The sequence below is a fragment of the Tetrao urogallus genome (genome assembly GCF_951394365.1).
Source record: "Tetrao urogallus genome assembly, chromosome: 3".
In the NCBI taxonomy this organism is placed as follows: Eukaryota; Metazoa; Chordata; class Aves; order Galliformes; family Phasianidae; genus Tetrao; species Tetrao urogallus.
This window is the reverse complement of record NC_136815.1, coordinates 81,081,346-81,099,364: the sequence shown is the minus strand read 5'-3', so window position 1 is coordinate 81,099,364 and position 18,019 is coordinate 81,081,346. Positions and strand designations below refer to the sequence as shown.

Genomic DNA, 18,019 nt, shown 5'->3' with positions numbered 1-18,019 from the left:
GAATTCATTTGTTCTTTCTTCCATTTCTAAGAGTCAACAAGCAGTCTCTCACCCTACTTTTAGCAATGAAGAGATAGCAGTAGCAGAATGTAAAGCTTCCATCACTGAGGCTTGGGAGCTTTAAATATATTTTCCTTTTCTAAATGTGTTGAAGCACAGCTACTGGCAGAAAGTAGCAAATCATTTCATGCAAGGCTTTCCTTTCTCATGAAGCTCCTGATTTTACCAGGAGAAAAAGACCAACAACCTGCCTATAACTCAAGTGCCATATGTCATGGATCGGAAGCAAGCTTTACCCAGCAGAAGTGGAACACTCAGGATAGCTTTTTATTGAATCTCTAAATCTGTAGATTAGTCAACATTTCTTAAACTATATTTTCGTTTGTTTGTTTGTTGTTTAAAGTTCTGTTCCAGTCAATGCTGTGCTTGTTTTGGTTTGTTAGAAACCAGAGGAAAAAATAATCCATGCAATGGTTTTTTAATAGTATATGGAAAAGGCTTGCTTTTTTTTTTCTTTTTTTTTTCCCCCAAGGGATTGTTTTGCTGGGTTTTGTTGTTTTTGCTTAAAGAGAAGCAGAAGCTCCAAAGCAGTTCATGGCCTTTAAAAACCTCCTTTCATTTCTTCTACTTCTCAGAGTTCATTGTTACCCAGGCCTTATTTGTTTTGCATTGTCCATGTTGTGACACTATTAAAGCAGAAGACAAAGTGTCTAATTTAGAACAAAAACACACCATATAAAGTGTCTTGTATAATTTTGTACAGTTGAAATGTGTGGTACTGCTTACCATTAACAATATAGTGTACAGAACAAGATATGAGGCCTGAGACTGCAAAGGTAGCCTTCATTCTCATTTAAAAAAAAAGTGAGTATAGTAATAATTCTCCTTGTATTAGGTCTATAAGTACTGCATTGTCAATTGTGCTTAGTGACCATTAAAAAGAAATGTAACTGTTTTAAAAGGTAAAATACAGTTGATTCTCATTTTAAGATCTCCATATTCCCAACCAGGTAATTAAACACACTTCTTGATAATGAAAATGTAGAGGAGAAAAGAGTTATTATTTAAACTTTCAGTGAACTGGAAGAAATGTAGTAACATCTGACACTTTTAGAGAACACTGGCTTAGAAGCGTTGCCAGTTCCTCTTTAGAACAGCTTCAGGACTGGAACAAGGACAGCCTACAGGACCGAAGTATGAGAATGTATGCTAGGAAACAAAATAAACATCCTTGTAAACAGTGTCGCCCTGATTTATGAAGAGGCATGATTGCAATTGTAGGCTTTTTGCTATCTAAATATCAGTTTAAAAAAAAAAAAATTTCAAAGACAAGTCTTTTAAATACATAATAATTTCTTTCAAAATATTAGTGCCTGTCCTGTGAGGGCCTTTAGGATGCAGTTTCCACCAGGAGTACAACTGTAGATGTTGCACCTTGTCATAAAAGTGCAATTGTCAATATAAAATTGCCTTAACATTATGAAGATCACTTCCATGCTTTAATGCCTGAAAATTCTTCTGTTAAGTTTTGGTGGTGGATAAATTGCTGCTACACTCCTAATTTGTGCCACCTGTTCCTTATTTTTTGTTTCAGCATTGCCAACCAGGTTGTCCCCTAGCCATTATTACTTGCAAAGGTGCACTAGTTATCTTCAGGATGCATTCTACAGAAACCCATCTAGAAAGATATAAATTAAATTCAAGCCTTGTAATTTCCCTGTCTCCCTGATCTGTAGTGCACAAGTTAAGACAGCTCACTTTCTCAAGTCAAGGAAAAATCAGATCTTAACTCCATATTAACCATGAGTTTACAGTAAAGTATATATACAGCACTTATTAAGAAACTTCTGCTGTTCAGGACCAGAAGCCTGTGTTGTATTAACCTGTAAACAGGAATGCAAAGCTAGTGAGGATGTTAGTGTTTACTCCTCAAATCCTACACTATTAGAACATTTTAGATATCTGTTCCCTGTTTCGGTCAGATCCATTTTGACTTCTTTGCTCATCAACACACACACAGTGCACTCTGCATTAGTATCAGTTATGTGCCTATTAGTTGTACAGGATTGGAAGACACCTAGAAATACGATTCTGTCCTTGCCTGAAGTCTGTTATAAGTTTTTCTCATAGTATACTTAGTTCTGTATAAAAACATAGCTTATCAAATTCTTTATTGTTGAAATCCTACGAAGTATGGAAGGAAAATTCTTAGAAGCCACCTGGCTTAGCAAGTACAGAACAGAAATAGTTGCAGGCTGGGACAAGTTCCCTCTTCTTACTCTGCAAAGCTTGCACTTGTTGTCACTGATGGAGACTGCATTCTGGAGCTGGCACTTTGGTCCATCCTGGTAATTCCTATCTTCTTCCTGCTGCACCTTCTGTGCTCCACCAGCAGTATTTACAGTTCAGTACTCAGGAAATCTTTCTTGGCACCTGTCAGTATTGCTGGATTTTGCCAAATCAGTGTAAGTAGTGGGAAGTGATAAAATGCAAAGGAATGGTTCCATAATGTATATACAATGTCCACTATTATAGAAGGTATATATTTTATTTAAAAAGGCAGCTTGCTAAGTATCTACTAAAGCTGCAATGTTTTATCAAAACAAGTTTGCTTGTATTGTATTAAAAAATTTAAGTTTCTCCCTGATCATTTTAACAAACTATTTATCTCCAAAAGTGATTTGTGATGAATTTTACAGTATAAACCTGGAAACAGCTCTCTGAAAGAAAAAAAAAAAAAAGAAAGAACACTCCTTCGACATGAGTAACTGTCAAAAGGAAAGGCCTGTCTGCTGTGTTCCCACTGCTCGCTGGATTTTACCCCAGTTGAAAGCCCAGTTTCACAATGCCTACGTATGTTGGAGAAAAAGCCGTCCTGAAGTAAAGCAACCTGGAGTAGCACGTGAACACTTTATATCCAGTAGTGAAGCAGACCAAGAAGGATTTTAACCTACAACTCACATCTGTAGAAAGTTCTGCATGAAATTTCACCATGTTTCCAAGCATTAGAAGCATTAGTTTTATCTTCTAACATCAGCAGGTAGAAGAAAGAATACTTCTATGGAGAAACTCTGCCCCCTCATCTTACTCCCTGTAAGGCAACAGAAATGCATCTCTCTAGATAGATTCAGTAAGGGTATGTATATAAAGAGTCAGAAAGGAGCTGTACGTTGACTGTTTTCCAGGCTGGACAGGGCTCTGAGCAACCTGATGTAGCTGTGATGCCCCTGTTCATTGCAGGGGAGTTGGACTACATGGCCTGTAAGGGTCCCTTCAAACTCTAAGGATTCCATGATCTCGTAATGATCTACAGTGAACTCCTGGCATTATTGAAGTCATGAGCATACTCATTGCTTCGCTCCTGGTTCTTAACACGGCCAAAACTATTTCATACTCTTAGGAATGTTTTGATTGATGACATCTGTAAGAAAGATTGAAGGTGTGTTGTTCTTTTTTCCCATGAGTTTTTATTTTTACTTCAGTATTGTAGAAAGTAAAGCATGCGCATGAGCCCTTCATACGGAAGCAGAAAAAAAGAGAGAAAGCAGTCATTCCTCCAATGCTGTATATTTTCTACAATTGCAAGAGTTAAAAATCAGGAGCTCTCAATCCTGTTTCACAGGCATATGCACCTCTGAAAAACCCCGCAGGTGACACAGAGCATCGTTAATGTAAGAGATGCTTCTTTCTAAACCACTCTCCTTTTTTTCTTAGCATTAAGCCCATTAACTACTGAAGCTTCACAAGGGGTGTGGGGAAGTGATGTAAGCAGTGCATTCATACGACTGTTCTACATTCAGAAGAGAACTGTGGAGACCTGTGAAGAATGCAGGGGCTTGCTACTAAGAGAGTGCACCACATAAATATTTATATCAGCCTTTGGAAATATGCTAATGCAAGGCAAGTAATTTTCCTCTCTTAGAAAGAATCATAAAAACAATTAAGGTGATTTAATTACTGCCAGGCCTAGATGGCAGGTTTTGAGCTCTCACAGACGAACATTCATCACAGTGCCACGTAACAGACAATTAAACCTCAATCATTTCCCCTGTCTTTGTGCAGTACCTGGGATGGATCCAGATCCCAGGAAGTCAATGGGAGCAGACGCCTCACTTTCAAGCTCTGACTGAAAGCTTCAAGTGAAACAGAAGCAGCCTGCATGCAAGTTTGTAGTGCTTCAGGGCTCCATAGCAAATTGAACTTCAGTCCTTTCTGATTTCAATCTGAATATAAACATGGTTATAAACTGCAAAATAAAAAACACCCACTTAAGATGTAACTTTGACGTCCTTCATAGTAACCCAGTATAGAGATTCAACTATTTACTATTTGTTTTATTTACACCTATAAAAAAAGCTTTTACATCTATTTCTCCGTTATGCCCTTAGTCCATGGGAAAAAGAAAAGAAATCTGCGTGAACTGGAAGTCTCTACAGCTGGATTTTATCCAAGAGTGCTACCAAATCTGTATTATTTTTTATTTCTCACATTGGGGTGGGGAATGTGTTTATGAGCACGTTCTGCACAAGTTATGCCCCCAATCCCTATAGAATATTACATTAACAGTAATGTAACCAAACAAGAAGCGTGTTTCACTTAACATTTGATTCTACTGGACTTTCTCATTTTACATAATTAGAACTAATTCAATTTGAATATATTTCCTTGATAATGACAGTACAAGCAATGAATCTCAAGCTATGACCACAAACACCAACCCTGTGCCGTGTTGGTTCTGGGATGCCAGCGTTTGGTACATACATATCCTATGTACCCATGTAACAGTGTGGCCTTGTGTCTCCACAGCCTGCAACACTAAAATACAGGGGGAAAAAATAATTTTGCATATTAAAAAGTAATTATGTTTGAGTCCTGTCTGTGAGAAGTTTCCTCTTTCACAAGAAGTGAATTGTGTAAGAAATTAAAGCATTTTACTTGTTGCCAAGGCATAAAAATGTTCTGCTTTAATCATCATTTGCAGGATTTTTTTACCCCTGCATTTTGAATTTCAGACTACACATAAATGTTACACTTTCTGGATGTTTCACATCCGTTATCCATAGCTTACAGAACAGCAGAAAATGTTTCTCACCCTCTACACATAACTGCAGACTACAGCTGCAATTCTTCTATGTGGCAGCCCCACAGCTCTGCCCAGATGCAGGCATCAGAGCTACTGCTGCCTTCTGTTTTAGGAGACATCCCCCAGCCCACCCTTCATTGGTGAAACTTCTTCTCTGGAGCAATTCATGAACAAAACACAGATAAGGAATGCACTGCACAAGTCTGAGATGTTACACTGTACTGAAAAGAACGATCCATCTATCTCGATTGGCATCACATATCAGCTTAAGAGCATGTTATTTCATTGGTACAACTATCAGTAGCTAATGCACACTGCGTTATTCCATGTCCTGTAACCTAGCAGTGCACAACAGCCCTGCACCAGCTTGCAGAAAAGGCAGCTTAGCTGAAGACTCATTTCAGGTATAGGATATATGCCAAAGCATTTTCTGCACCCAGATAAATCCTTATCTGTTTTTTCATCATGAAAAAAATAATAATTACACTAAAATAATACAAGTCAAGCTGCAGAGCAGCCATCACATCTTCTACAGAACCCTGTGAGAGCAAAGCTTCCTTTCACCACAGCTCTGCATGAGCTGCCTCTGCAGGGCACAGGCTAGGGTTAACACACACGTTCTGCTGCACAGAAGATGCAGAAAAAAAGGTTTGTGTCGGTGAGCTTTTTGAAAGCTTTTTATTCTAACAAAGCCATTTGCAATGGTACTTTTTTGCCAAATGTCAGGACTTGGGACACAGCAGTGCCACAGTGCAATGCAGTGCAAGAGTGAAAGGCTGTGGGTTAAGCGCCCACACCCAACAAAGCACGAATATTGGAAAAGATGTTGCAAAATGAGCTGAATAAATTAAAAGCACTTGAAAGCGTGGTGCAAAACGTAACATAAGGAGAGCTGAAGCGAAGCATTTGCTTTCGTTCATTAGCGAGATCCCCTCCCTACCACGCTGTCACTGTGCTGTGACAAGGCCGTCCATGTCATCGCTCTCCCCAACACAGGCACACCGAACGAGACAGACACCATCTTCCAGCGCACAGCACGTGACTGCGGGGTGCTGTTATCGAAGCTCTCCAGATAACTCGCTATCAGCCAGTATTTTTAACTGCTCCTCTGCCCCGGCAAACGCAGCCTATGCTCGGCAGGGCCCCAGCCGCGGACGTCCTTCTGGGCCTCGGGCAGGGCAGGGAGCGGCACCGAGGTCCCACTCAGCCTCCTCGTTCTCTCGATGCGGATCCGTCCCACAGCGCCCCTTCAGCCGCCGCCCCGACCTCCCCCCGACGGCAGCAGGACCGTCGCTCAGTCGCGGGGCGCGGCGGCCGCCTCGGGGTCGCGGCGGCAGCGCAGCGTGTAGTTGCGGCCGTCGTTGTTGTCCCAGTGCTCGCCCTGCGCGCCGCGGTAGCGGATGGCGAAGTGAAGGGCCGAGCCCTCCCGTAGGCTGGGCGGCACGCACAGGGCGAACGAGAAGCGCTCGGCCGGCGGCTCGGAGCCGTCCGCGGCGGCGGGGGGCAGCGGCGAGGCCGGGACGTCCATGAAGGAGAGCCACTCGTTGAAGGTGTAGCGCACCGTCACCTCGCCGGGCCCGGAGCCGCGCAGCGCCCGCACCGTGCCCCGCACGTCGGAGAGCAACGCGGGTCGCCCCAGCCGCTCCAGGCAGACGCGCTGCCGCTGCAGCCGTTCGGCGCTCGGCTCGCCGCCGTCGGGGAAGTCGGGCTCCAGGCGCAGGGAGGGCGGCTGGCGGGGCGGCCCCGGGGCAGCGCCGGGCTCCGGCGGGTCGCGCGGCTCGGCGGGCGGCGCTGCGGACGGCACCCTCGGCTCCTCGGTGTCGCTGAAGTGCTTCACGCTGGCCAGGCTCAGCCCCAGCGAGTCCGCGAACTGCACCCGCTTCTTGCACTTGGGGCAGCAGTCCTCCCCCTCGGCCGCCTCCTCCCCCGCCTCCTCCTCCTCCTCCTCCGAGCCGGAGGACGGCGGCCGGGCGCAGCGCAGCTCCAGCAGCAGCAGCCTTTCCCCCGCCGCGCCGCCGCCCCACGCCCCGGGGACCGCCGGCTCCGGCCGCGGGCGCGCGGGGCTCGCCATGGCGGGCCGCCCCGCCGGGCCCTGTGGCGGCGGCGGGCGGGCGCGCAGAGCTTTATCCCGCCGCCCCGCGGAGAGCCCCGGGCGGGGGGCGCGTCCCCGTCGGGCCCGGAGCCACCCCGCAAGGGCTGCGGCCGCCGCGGGCGGGGCGGGACCTCCCCGGGAGCAAACAATAAGGAAGTACGGGGAGGTGCGACGGGCGGCCGGGCACGTCGTCCCCCGCTGCCTCGCGGCCGGGTCTCGCCGGGGGCCGCGGTTACCACAGCGAGGAAGAGCGAGCCGCTAGCAACGTGGTCGGTTTTACGGCTTTTGGACAAGAGCGGAGGGACGGCCTGGCACACCCGCGGAGCAGCCCGTGGCCCGTGGGCACCGCAGCAAAGCGTCCGGCTGCGGCTGAGAGCGAGGAGGGCGGCTTTCGTGCCCAGATGGGTTCTGCCGAGGAAAGCTTTGAGACTTGAACGCTAGGACAAAACCCTAGGCGAGTGAATGGACCGACAAATCCTTTCCTTTTTTAAAGTGTTTTTTTTTTTTTTTTCTAAACCAGTCTCTTCAGTTGCTTTTTCTCCCCCTCATTTGGTCCCAGCAGTGCCCGCAAAAAATAAAGGCCAAAGGCCCTAGCAGCACACTTGCAGGTGCAGCCTTTCCTGACACTCAGAACATCTAGTAAGATTCCAGTTGAATTCCCTTCAGTTCTATTTTCCGAGGGTTACACATGGCCACCAGCATCCTGCTAACAGCACCCTTTTATTACTGTGCTCAGACCCGTATCCGAGACCTTTTCCAAACTGTGCACGCACCATCGCTATTGTCTGTGGTGATTTCTATGGATGACTGCAAAAACACTTTGTTCTTCAACTGTTCTTTTTCTCGGGGAGAGACACTCGTTTGTTGTACATCCTTTGTTTTATTTTGAGTGTGAAGCCTCGCTGCCAAGTAGCGGCCTGCCAGTGAATGACTCCTCCAGCTCCTGGCATTGCACGCAGCATTTGTTCGTAGTTCACTTCGGAGCTTTATAGGAACAGGAACAAAGGACAGACACTGTGGCATCAGCGGTGCCAATGGAAAACATGACTAATAGCAGTTTGCTGTCAGCTGCTCATCACTGATGCTCTGCTTTCAGCTCAGCTGGGCTGTTTGTAGGGCAGCCCCATAACCAGCCAGTCCCAGGAAGCTTGTGTGCCACCCTTTGGATCTTTAGACAGCCTCGTTGTAGTGGAAGTAAGCCATGGAATCACTGAGCTGAGGTCTGCAATGCGCTGCAAGAAGACCACAAACAGAACAGACAGCTGTGCTGGGTCACTCTGCTGTTAACACTGACTTTGACCAAAAGAGGACGCAACGTAAGCCCTTTGTCAGCTGCGCCTGGAAGTGAGACTCACAGCTCACCCATTCTACGTGTGTGGCGCATGGGGTTAACCAAGCTGAAACAAAGACTGACGAGGTGAGCAGCTTGTTTAAGGGCTGTGTGCTAGACAGATCCTGCTCCAGCAGGTGCTGGCTGTGGTGAAGCACCTTTGGAATGTTGCTACATCAGTGCATGCAGCATGCACCGAGAAACAAGTGAGAGGAGCCAGAAGCCTTGGCTCAGTCCCAGAGCCACGACATCACTGGCATCAGTGGAACCTGGTGGGCAGAGCCCTGTGACTGGTGTGTTGCAATGGACCATTCTGGGCCTTTCTGCAAGGACAGGCAGGGCAGGTGAGGTGGGAACTGGCTGTGTGTGAGGGAGGCGCTGGTCTGTACAGAGCTGGCAGGTGGTGATGGCACAGCTGGCAGCATCTAGGTAAGGATTAAAGGACAAGCAAATAAGGGGATGTTATGGGGCACAACCATGGGCTACTTAGGACAATGACACCAGTTAATTATTCTTTAAGAACTAAAAGATACATCTAGATCAACCAGCTTATCCTTGTCCATCCTTAGTGATAAGGATAAAAACTTTAGCCCTGGATATGGGCAGAGCAGACGTCAGGCTGCTCAGTGCTCTAGTTAGCAAGGTCCTCATGCCCCTCAGCCTGCCCACCACCTCTCAGAGCTCTGTCCCTAGGCTGAGGAGTTCTGACTGCCCACCCTGGCCCAGTGCTCTCAAGGGCCATTTGGGCAATGGCCACCATCACTGCTGGTCTCTCATGTCCCATCACATGCCCTCTGAGCACTACCAGCTCCTGGCAGGTCTGCTCCCCTGGGATTTGACCAGCACAGGCTGGTGCCTCCATCCCTGCACCTTGCAGGATGTGCTGGTGCTGGAGCTGATGGTCTTTGTGAGTGACTGTTGCACGCTTAAATCAGTTGCCGTTGCTCCTGACCCCATCAGCCAAAGTTTTAAGCAGCAAAGGGGAAAAATGTGCTGTTTGCTGATAATGCAAAACCACCTGGAATAATAGAAATTGAAGAGCAATGTGAAAGAATTAAGCAAAATAAGGGACTGCAAAAAGAGAAACATGCTGTAAATATTGTTTAAAAATTAAGCAGTACTGTGGAAATTAATATGCATTCCTTATATGCTCTGCAAGTCTGGGAGACAGGCCTGCAGGAAGGACTACTGTCCACAGAAATTTAGAAAAGGCAGTTAAGACAACGGGAATTAAATTCTTTTCATTCTGCATGAAAAGAATTTAAAGGAGGCAGCAGCACATAAGGAATCCCGGAGTTTTGGTGTTAGTCACTGGCTCATATTCTGAAAGTGAGTGTGATGTGAAATTGCATAAACCTTTATGACTCGCACTGGTGAGAGGAGGCATTATTTAGGAGGCATTCATTGTTGTGTCTGAAATATTTCAGAATTGATTCTCTTAAAAGAATGGGGTACCCAGAGTACTTCCAACTACTATTTACTGCTTTTGTTATTCAAGAAACAGCTAAGATAGAACTGGGGGCATTTTTAGTAGAAGACAGCAGATTCACAGGCTTTTTGCAATCCCTGAAACTCTGCCAGTTGTATTAAAGGACATTTGATATAAATCATCAACTGAGCAACTTCGTTCTTCATCGCCCTCCATGTTTCCCATCTTCCTCCCTTGTCCCTCTAATCTCCATCCTGCATTCAACACACACATCCTCCAGGAGCATTTTCATCCTGAGATGATGACTGAGTGACATGAGCAAAATAGGAATGCTCAAATCAGTGGTAAGTGATTCCCAGCATCGCTTTCTTCATTCTGACCGTGACTGCATGGTTGATGTGTTTCTCAGGACTTGTTAGATCAGAGATTTTGGTTTGCTGCTTTGGGAGGGAGCTCTGTTTGATGTGCAATTTAATAAATTCACTGAGCTCCTTGGATCAATAGTCATCACTGGACACAAAATGAACATAAAAATATTAGTTTGCAGACACCCGGAATCATGTAACTGGAGGATTCAACTCACAATTTTATCCCAAAGGCCATTCATACACTTTTCATCATTTCTTTTTATGCAATTTTGATGTTAGATTCAAACCTTCAAGACCAAAACTAGAAGGTTTTCTTATCCATCCAGACGGAAAGCACTCTACTACATGGAGTATATGGAATTCAAATACACCACATCTCTGCAGTTTCCCACTCAAGTTTTAACTAGAAAATCTCCTGTAGCAATAGCTTATCAGAAAACTTGAATGGCTAATAACTATTAAGAGATATTTAACAATTTACAGGGATTTATAGATATGCAGGGATTATCAGTTTGTACGCTACATTAATAACATCTTTTCCCAAATTCTAACACCATTGGTTCTGAACAATTCTTACTTCAGAAGTCATCTTCTTCATCCCAGTTGTAACAGTTGAGCTTGCTGTACACAATGGCAAGGAGGATGTTAATGGTCTCAATTATTAAAAAAAAAAAAGTTCCATAGCCCATGGACTTCTTTGTATTTTGTAATAAGGACAGGATTTCAGTTTAGTGCATTTGTAGGATGATCAGACACTGAGTGAAAGACTCAGAGGGTCTATACAGTCTGAGTAGATGTGATTCAGAAGTAGATTATTAGACTTAATTTCCTTCTTTATATCTGTCTGGCGGCCAGTCACAGGAGTGACCCCAGAGCTCAGTTCTAGGGCCAGCTCTGTTCAACATTTCTATCAGTGATCTGGATGCATCGATGGCATGCATCCTCAGCAAGTTTGCTGACGTGGATCAAATTCAACCGTGTTATATGCCATTGTATTGCATCGGGCTTCAGCATGAATGGAACTCCATCTTATGCAGAGTAGTCTTATATAAAGGGTGTTCTACATGAACTTGCACCCAGATGGTTTCTGTTTTTTGCTTTTGTGTTTGTCACAAAGAGGAGGCCTGTACCTCAAAATCAACAGAGGCATGGACTCGTTTGGACTCTGTTAGGACATCAGAGCTGGCCAAGTGGTCAGAAGGGCCTTTGTGATGTCAGCTGGCAAAGCCTCTGCTGGTCTTTGCATTGTGTTGGATGTGTTTTTTTAAAAATCGAACTTTAACCTGACGTCATCAGCTCAGGTGCCACCCTGTTTTTCAGGAACTGGAGTTGTGCAATGCAGCATGCTCCTAGCTAATGCAGGGCAGCCTTTTTGGCTGGGCAGTCGCAACTGCATACGTAAGTAGTACATCAGCTGTTTCTTTCACTTCTCTTGAGACACTGTATAGACCTGTATGGGCTGCATAAACCCAATGTTAAAAATTGTTTGTTTGCATGTGTAGCTTTCCAAACTGCAGCACAAGTAGTACATTCAACACTGAGTCTGCATTTTCCCAAAACTGCCCCAATTAGAGTTTGTTATGAATTGCTGAAGTGCATTAGAAGATGGAAAAACAGGTATCTAACAGGAGGTCCTGTAAGAGAGGTACTTTATATCACAGTCATTTTTATTCTTATGGCTTACAACAGGATTGTTTCAATTGATGCACGTACCTACCAGCAACTGGATGCCTGTAACACAGTACACTACTGCTACAAGACAGCAAAATACAAAAACAAAAAACCCTGTAAAACGTCAGAGTTGACTTTCAGTGAATGAAATAGATATGTATTTCTAAATACATATATATATATAAATATATATATAATTTATTTATTTATTACAGTAGGAAAAACCAGCAGAAATATGTGCTGCTTTAATATTACTCTACTGTTCTATCAAGTTCATGCACTCTGGAGTGCATGAACAAGAAACCCAGGACTGTGTGATGCTGCCTGACTGCAAAAGCAATGGATTGGCATAGTAACCATCGTTATCAGTTCGCACATAGAAATCACTGACATAGCCATGTGTGAATGAATGCATGCTCAATCCTGCTCTGCCAGACATATTAAAAATAATAACGATGAAAAAAGAGCTTTATATTTCCTGGATTAATAATGCAGTAGATCATAAATACTCTGAATTCAGTCCCACAGTTCCATCACCTTCAGTGGGAAAGGCAGAAAAGATACCCCCCCTAGTGGTGTGGTTGATAATAATTACTTCTAAATTTCATTTGTTTGCAATTACATTCTTCCCCAATAATGAAATGAAAATGCAAATAGCATGCAAAGGATCAACTGTTCTGCAAACTAAGCTAGTGTTGTCTAACATTTTAAAATCAGAAAATACTATAAAATCAGAACAGCAATTTTACTGGAAAAGACACTGCATGTCCCATCGTCAAGGAAATTTCAACTGTTCTATCGAGAATAGATGGGAACATTTTATTCTGAAAAACAAAGCAAAACAAGCTTTGATCACTTTTTAATGTAAGAAAATGGCTACAATTTATGAAGCTGCTTTCTTTCTCCCTGCCTCCACTATAATTCATCACTTTGAAAGGTCATAAAAGTGGTACCTTCTTGAATCTAAGTTAGAAGAATGCCGAGGAAACAGATTTGAGCACCCACATGTTAGAAAATGCTCAAAGTGACGTTGCCTTTCTAACGTAATGCAGTGTTTTGGGGCGTACTGTTTAGGTTACAGCCTGTAGTGATGTGTTCCTATGCCATTTTCCCCTCAGGACCGTCACATGAAGCACACAGGATAGACAGCTACTCAATGCTCTTGTCATTTTTTTTCTGTACGTTGCTCAGTGTGTAGCTGCAGGCCTTACTTATTGAACAGTACACTGGAGATCTCGTACTGGAGATACAGTCAGATTTCCTCATAGGGTCCTCCATAGTGCATTCTGCATAATACATACTGCATAGTACAGAGTACTTACATGGAGTAAGGAGAATAGGATGGGAGATTAAAACTTACCAAAAAATATTGTCACGATTCATGTCTTCATATATGGAGATTGCAGCCTTAATGAAGTTGCTTGGGGTTCCTGGTTCCCTGTACATGTTTGGCATTCATGGCAGTTTCCATTTATGAGCCATCTGTACGTAGTAGACACTTCAGATTATCATACAGTAAATATTTAAGAATAAATTCAGCTAAATATGCTGCCTTTCCTGGTATCTGGACTACTAATCTGCTGTAGCTTCTGCCTCCATTTCCGTATCCAAGTAAAACAAAAAAAGATGAATCCCACATGTCTCTCATTTCTTTTCACTCCCAAATTGATGAGGCATTTAAAGGCAGCTACTTCTGTGATTCAGTACCTCATTTCTAGTGTCTGTAATGTGAGGATGATAGATTGTAAATGCAACCTAATGGTGCCAAAATTGAGTTGTTTATCTTTTTACTTGATGAAGCAGAAGGACTCAAGTTACTGCAGTTTGAAGATATTTCAAGCAGTCTCTACACTGTAAGGAGTTCAAAAGCAATTCCTTTGAACGAAGACACTTCTTTTTAGAAAAGGATGGCCATGAATAGGAAGTGTTGCCATTCACACTCTGCTCTGCCACCCACACAAACAACAGATATGCATGAGCACAGTTAAAGTGAAAGCTGTTTGCAACACCAGTTGGTCAATGTCCACTCACACTGGAAATGTTGCTTCATACCATCTGTAACTCAGCTGATATCAAGGGAGTAATTCCCAGCTTACACTGCTGTAGAAGAGTGCAGAATATAACTGAGAATCTTTTAAGTAAATCACAGAGTGCAGAGTCTCAATTACTAATTGATTTCTGGTAGCTAATGCCTTCCCCTCAAACCACTGCTTCCTAATTATGTAAGCAGTCCTAGCAAAATCCTTTCAAACATACTTGCAGATCTAAGGATAACTCAGCAAGATCAAGAGTAGCCAGGTCAATCTTAGAGAACCAAAATGTGGAGTTCTTAATTATCTCGTGGAGTGATTTAGTAATCAGACTGGAGTCACAGGGAGAAGCAGCTTAATGACCAAGGAGGAAGAATGAACTAATGAACAGAGTAAAACTTGAAGAGCCATAGATTCATTTTCCTTCTGAATATTGAAGGGTTTCAGTGATTAAATTAAATGACTTCTAGGGTTTCTCTTTCAAAGCCTATTTCAAGAGTCATTTTCTCTCTGAGTTTTCCTTTTTTATCCATTGTCCCAAAATTCGAGTTATTTTCACTTAATTTTGCATGCCATTTTCTACCTATTACTCCAACTGAAGAAAAAATGGAAATTCTTACTCTTCCCACGAGAAGGATGCATCTATTTCCCAATACAAGTCCCACTCTTCTCAGTCTGCTAACAAAAGGTTCATCTTGGCCAAATGCAGAGTATTTTTGTTTAACTGTGAAGTCTGTCTTCTTTTCAAATTTGAAGACTCACGGCTCTATGTAACATTCTGTCATTCCTGCCATGTGTTTAGTGGGTGTGATTTCATTATGGTTTATGACTGAATCCATTTAGTCATCATTTCTTGACTCATGTTACAGAACAGGAAGATCCATAAAGTATTGGCACTGAACTGTGCCAAGGTGCAAGCAGCTTTGTTTTTCACATTTAAATGCAGTGGATAACAGCAGTGAGGTGGTGAGCTTTCAGTATGTTCTGCAGAGAGCAATAATCCTCCAAGCAAACGGTGAAGTTCAAAAGCTTATTTGAGGTTCTGTGTCTTCACACTGATGTGATTTTTGCTGCTTGATTGATTGAATGGATGGTGCAGTTTCTTGCTGGATTTTTTGTCTAAAACTGCCGGACATACAAAGGCTTGCCTGTTTCCTCACACATTTGGCCAGAAGCAGGAGCAGCAGTTTTGGCAAGAACTTCTTCCAGACATAAACCACTAGCAGGCAGAATATAAAGACTCTGGCTCTAAAGAATTTTTCCTCCCATCGTGGCAAATAACAACTGGTTTGCTGTGAATGGCTTGAATAGCAAAAAATTCAGAAGCTCTCAGACCTCAGGTAAAACGTTGATCTATAGAGGCAAAACTTTTCACTAGTTTTGTTCTCGAACACTTTATCCAGGAAACAAAAATAATGGAAAAGTGCTTGGGAGACCTCCAATCTTAAAAATGATGAAGACCAGAAAAGACAATATAATCTAGTATTAGATGTTGCATGCAGCAGGGGGGTTGGAGCTTGATAATCTTTGAGGTTCCTTTATTTCTCATAGTGGAGCTTCCAAGTGACTGGAGAGAAGTCTTTCAAAGCCTATTAATAAATGTGCATCACTAACAGGTGTTTATGGGGTTATCTGAACCACGATGTCAGGAATTTTGCAAAAACTTAGATAACTTAAAGATGGGGGGTTAAACATAAAAGCCTGAATCCTCATTTAAGTCTCAGTGAGATTTTTGAAAAGTACTTTCCAAATGACAGAGGAATGCACACACTGACTATGGGGCAGCTTGTAAAAACGTCCTGCTTTTACACTTAAATCCCAGTGTAGAAATAAGGCTTTGGCATGACAGGAGCAGTCTGCACATAGTCTGAGGGCTAAAAAATTATCTAAAATGGAATTATGAGGACAGCCCACTAATAGAGAATAATACTTGTAAAACTTCTGAAGTGAAAAGGATCTGAAACAATAACATCTTGTCTTTGAAATGTATAATGTAGTAGACTATTGAACTTCGTGTCTATAATTGTAAATTAATGAAATATAAGTCTCAGAACAACTCTGGCATCCATAATCCTAATAATAAGTTGACTGAAATGAGAAAAGAGAGGATTTACTCTAAAATAAATGTAATGAAACAGGGGCATACATGCAAAAAAAAAAAACCATTCTTAATCAGTGTATCCAGAATTACTATTTTTGTCTATTTCTACACTCAAATTTGAATCTTCCTAAGATAGATAAAAAGTGCAACTTCAAATTTAAACTTCACTTCTGATAATACCACTTTGATATCTGAATCCTCCTGAGGGAACGACTCCTACCTGGGAACATGATGTTTTCTTTTAATCTTAGGTTATTTTAAGTTATTACACAGTTTTGGTTGCTTAACTTCATAGCTTACATTGAGGAAAGAAATTGATGTCCAGACACTTTTGCAACTGCTTTCTGAATACCTGTGCACAGGCTGGATTGCTCAGGAAAGCTCACCTTCCAGCCTTGGAGAAAGAGCTCTCCAGCTAGCTAGAAGGCAGTCTCTTCTCTCTATAGCTTTCTTCCTCTGCTGGCACCATTTTCAGCTTCCCTTTGCTTGAAATAGGCAGCCACATAATTTTGGTGTTGCTTTAAAAAAAACAACCATGATTGAAGTTACTATGCTAAGCTTTGAGGGTTGAGCTCTGCTGCCCATCCATCCTTGGTGAAAACACAGAGAGCTGCACAAACATGCAGCACTAAGAAGTGCAGCATGGGACCTCTGTGAGTTGGGAATGCAAGAGAAACAGTTCAGTGGGCAGAAATTCCAATGGTCTCGCAATCAGAACATTTGTTAACAGCATGCATCAACATACAAAGGAGTGCACAGTAACAGGCTTAGCAAATAAGGATTGTTTGGTGGGAATGGCAAATCCTCCCCTTGAAGCAGACTGGAAGCTTCATTGGCTGTGGCAGGAAGGAATTACTCTGCACTGATCCTAACAGAAAATATACTGTGCTTTGAAAATTAAACTTCAACAGGGCCTTAAAAAAAAAACAACAACAACACAACTGTGTACAGGAGAAAAATGTTTGGTTTTGTTTTCTTTTTGGTTTGAAGGTGAATTAAAGAGAGATCTGCTGGAATCCCAGGAGCGGTACCAGTGTTACCAGAAATACAGTGCTCTAAAGATATTATGAAGGCAAATTTTGCAAAGACAGGTAAGATCTTTTACCACACCCATTGATATAACTGGAAAAAAATTACTATTATTGGCTAAGTGCTCTGAGTTTAATGTGATGGTGTTGACAGTTTGAGGGAAAATGTGTCTGTTTATCTATAGAGTTGGGGAAGGAAAACAGCAATGGAAAAGGCGGGGGTGTTTTCTTATCTTGTTGCTGGACAGGAAAAGGAACACCTATTTATTGCTTGTGAAAGGTTGAGGATTTACCTGAGTGTGGAAGGACTCTCCAGGGCATTTCTGAGCAATTGGGTGAATGTGGCCATATTATCCTCTGCTGGAAATGTGAATAGAAAAACACGCTCCTATTCCTCATTGACCACCATGGAGTAGCTTGCCACAAAGGGCATCCTGCAAGGGTGCCTCTAAATAGCCACCATGCAACCAGTACTGAATCTGTTTAAAGGAAGACACAAAGTCAAGAAAATTCCCCATGACCATGCAGGGCTCAGCCAAATTCTGGCCCTTAAAAGGCAAGCAGAGGTGACTGCTTGAAGACCAGACCACTCCTGATCCCTGGAGCCCTGTCAGTTGAATGATCCTTCTCTTTTCTTCTCCCTCCCTTGCATCACAAGAATGAGTGAGTTTCCCAGATTATAGAGGATTTTTTTTTTTTTTAAACTATAAAAGAAACAGATCCCTTGTGTGGAGTTTGTTTGCTTGTATCTTGTTTTGGTTTGTTTTAACTTCATTTAAACCAAAACCTGCAGCTCTGTCCACAGCCAGCACTTGCTATTCTTCCTGGCTTGAAAAGCAGCTTTGGGGAGTAGCTTGGCAGAAGCTTTGTTTGTAATCTCCTAGAAA

At 43.1% G+C, this 18,019-nt stretch overlaps 1 protein-coding gene across 1 annotated transcript; it reads right to left on the bottom strand.

The window, feature by feature from the left end:
* Positions 1-6,377: 6,377 nt before the first annotated feature.
* On the bottom strand, positions 6,378-7,154 carry PPP1R3G (protein phosphatase 1 regulatory subunit 3G; the record flags this gene model as incomplete). Its single annotated transcript, XM_079533911.1, has 1 exon — positions 6,378-7,154. The coding sequence occupies one exon, from the start codon at positions 7,152-7,154 to the stop codon at positions 6,378-6,380; it is 777 nt and encodes a 258-aa protein (XP_079390037.1).
* Positions 7,155-18,019: the final 10,865 nt, after the last annotated feature.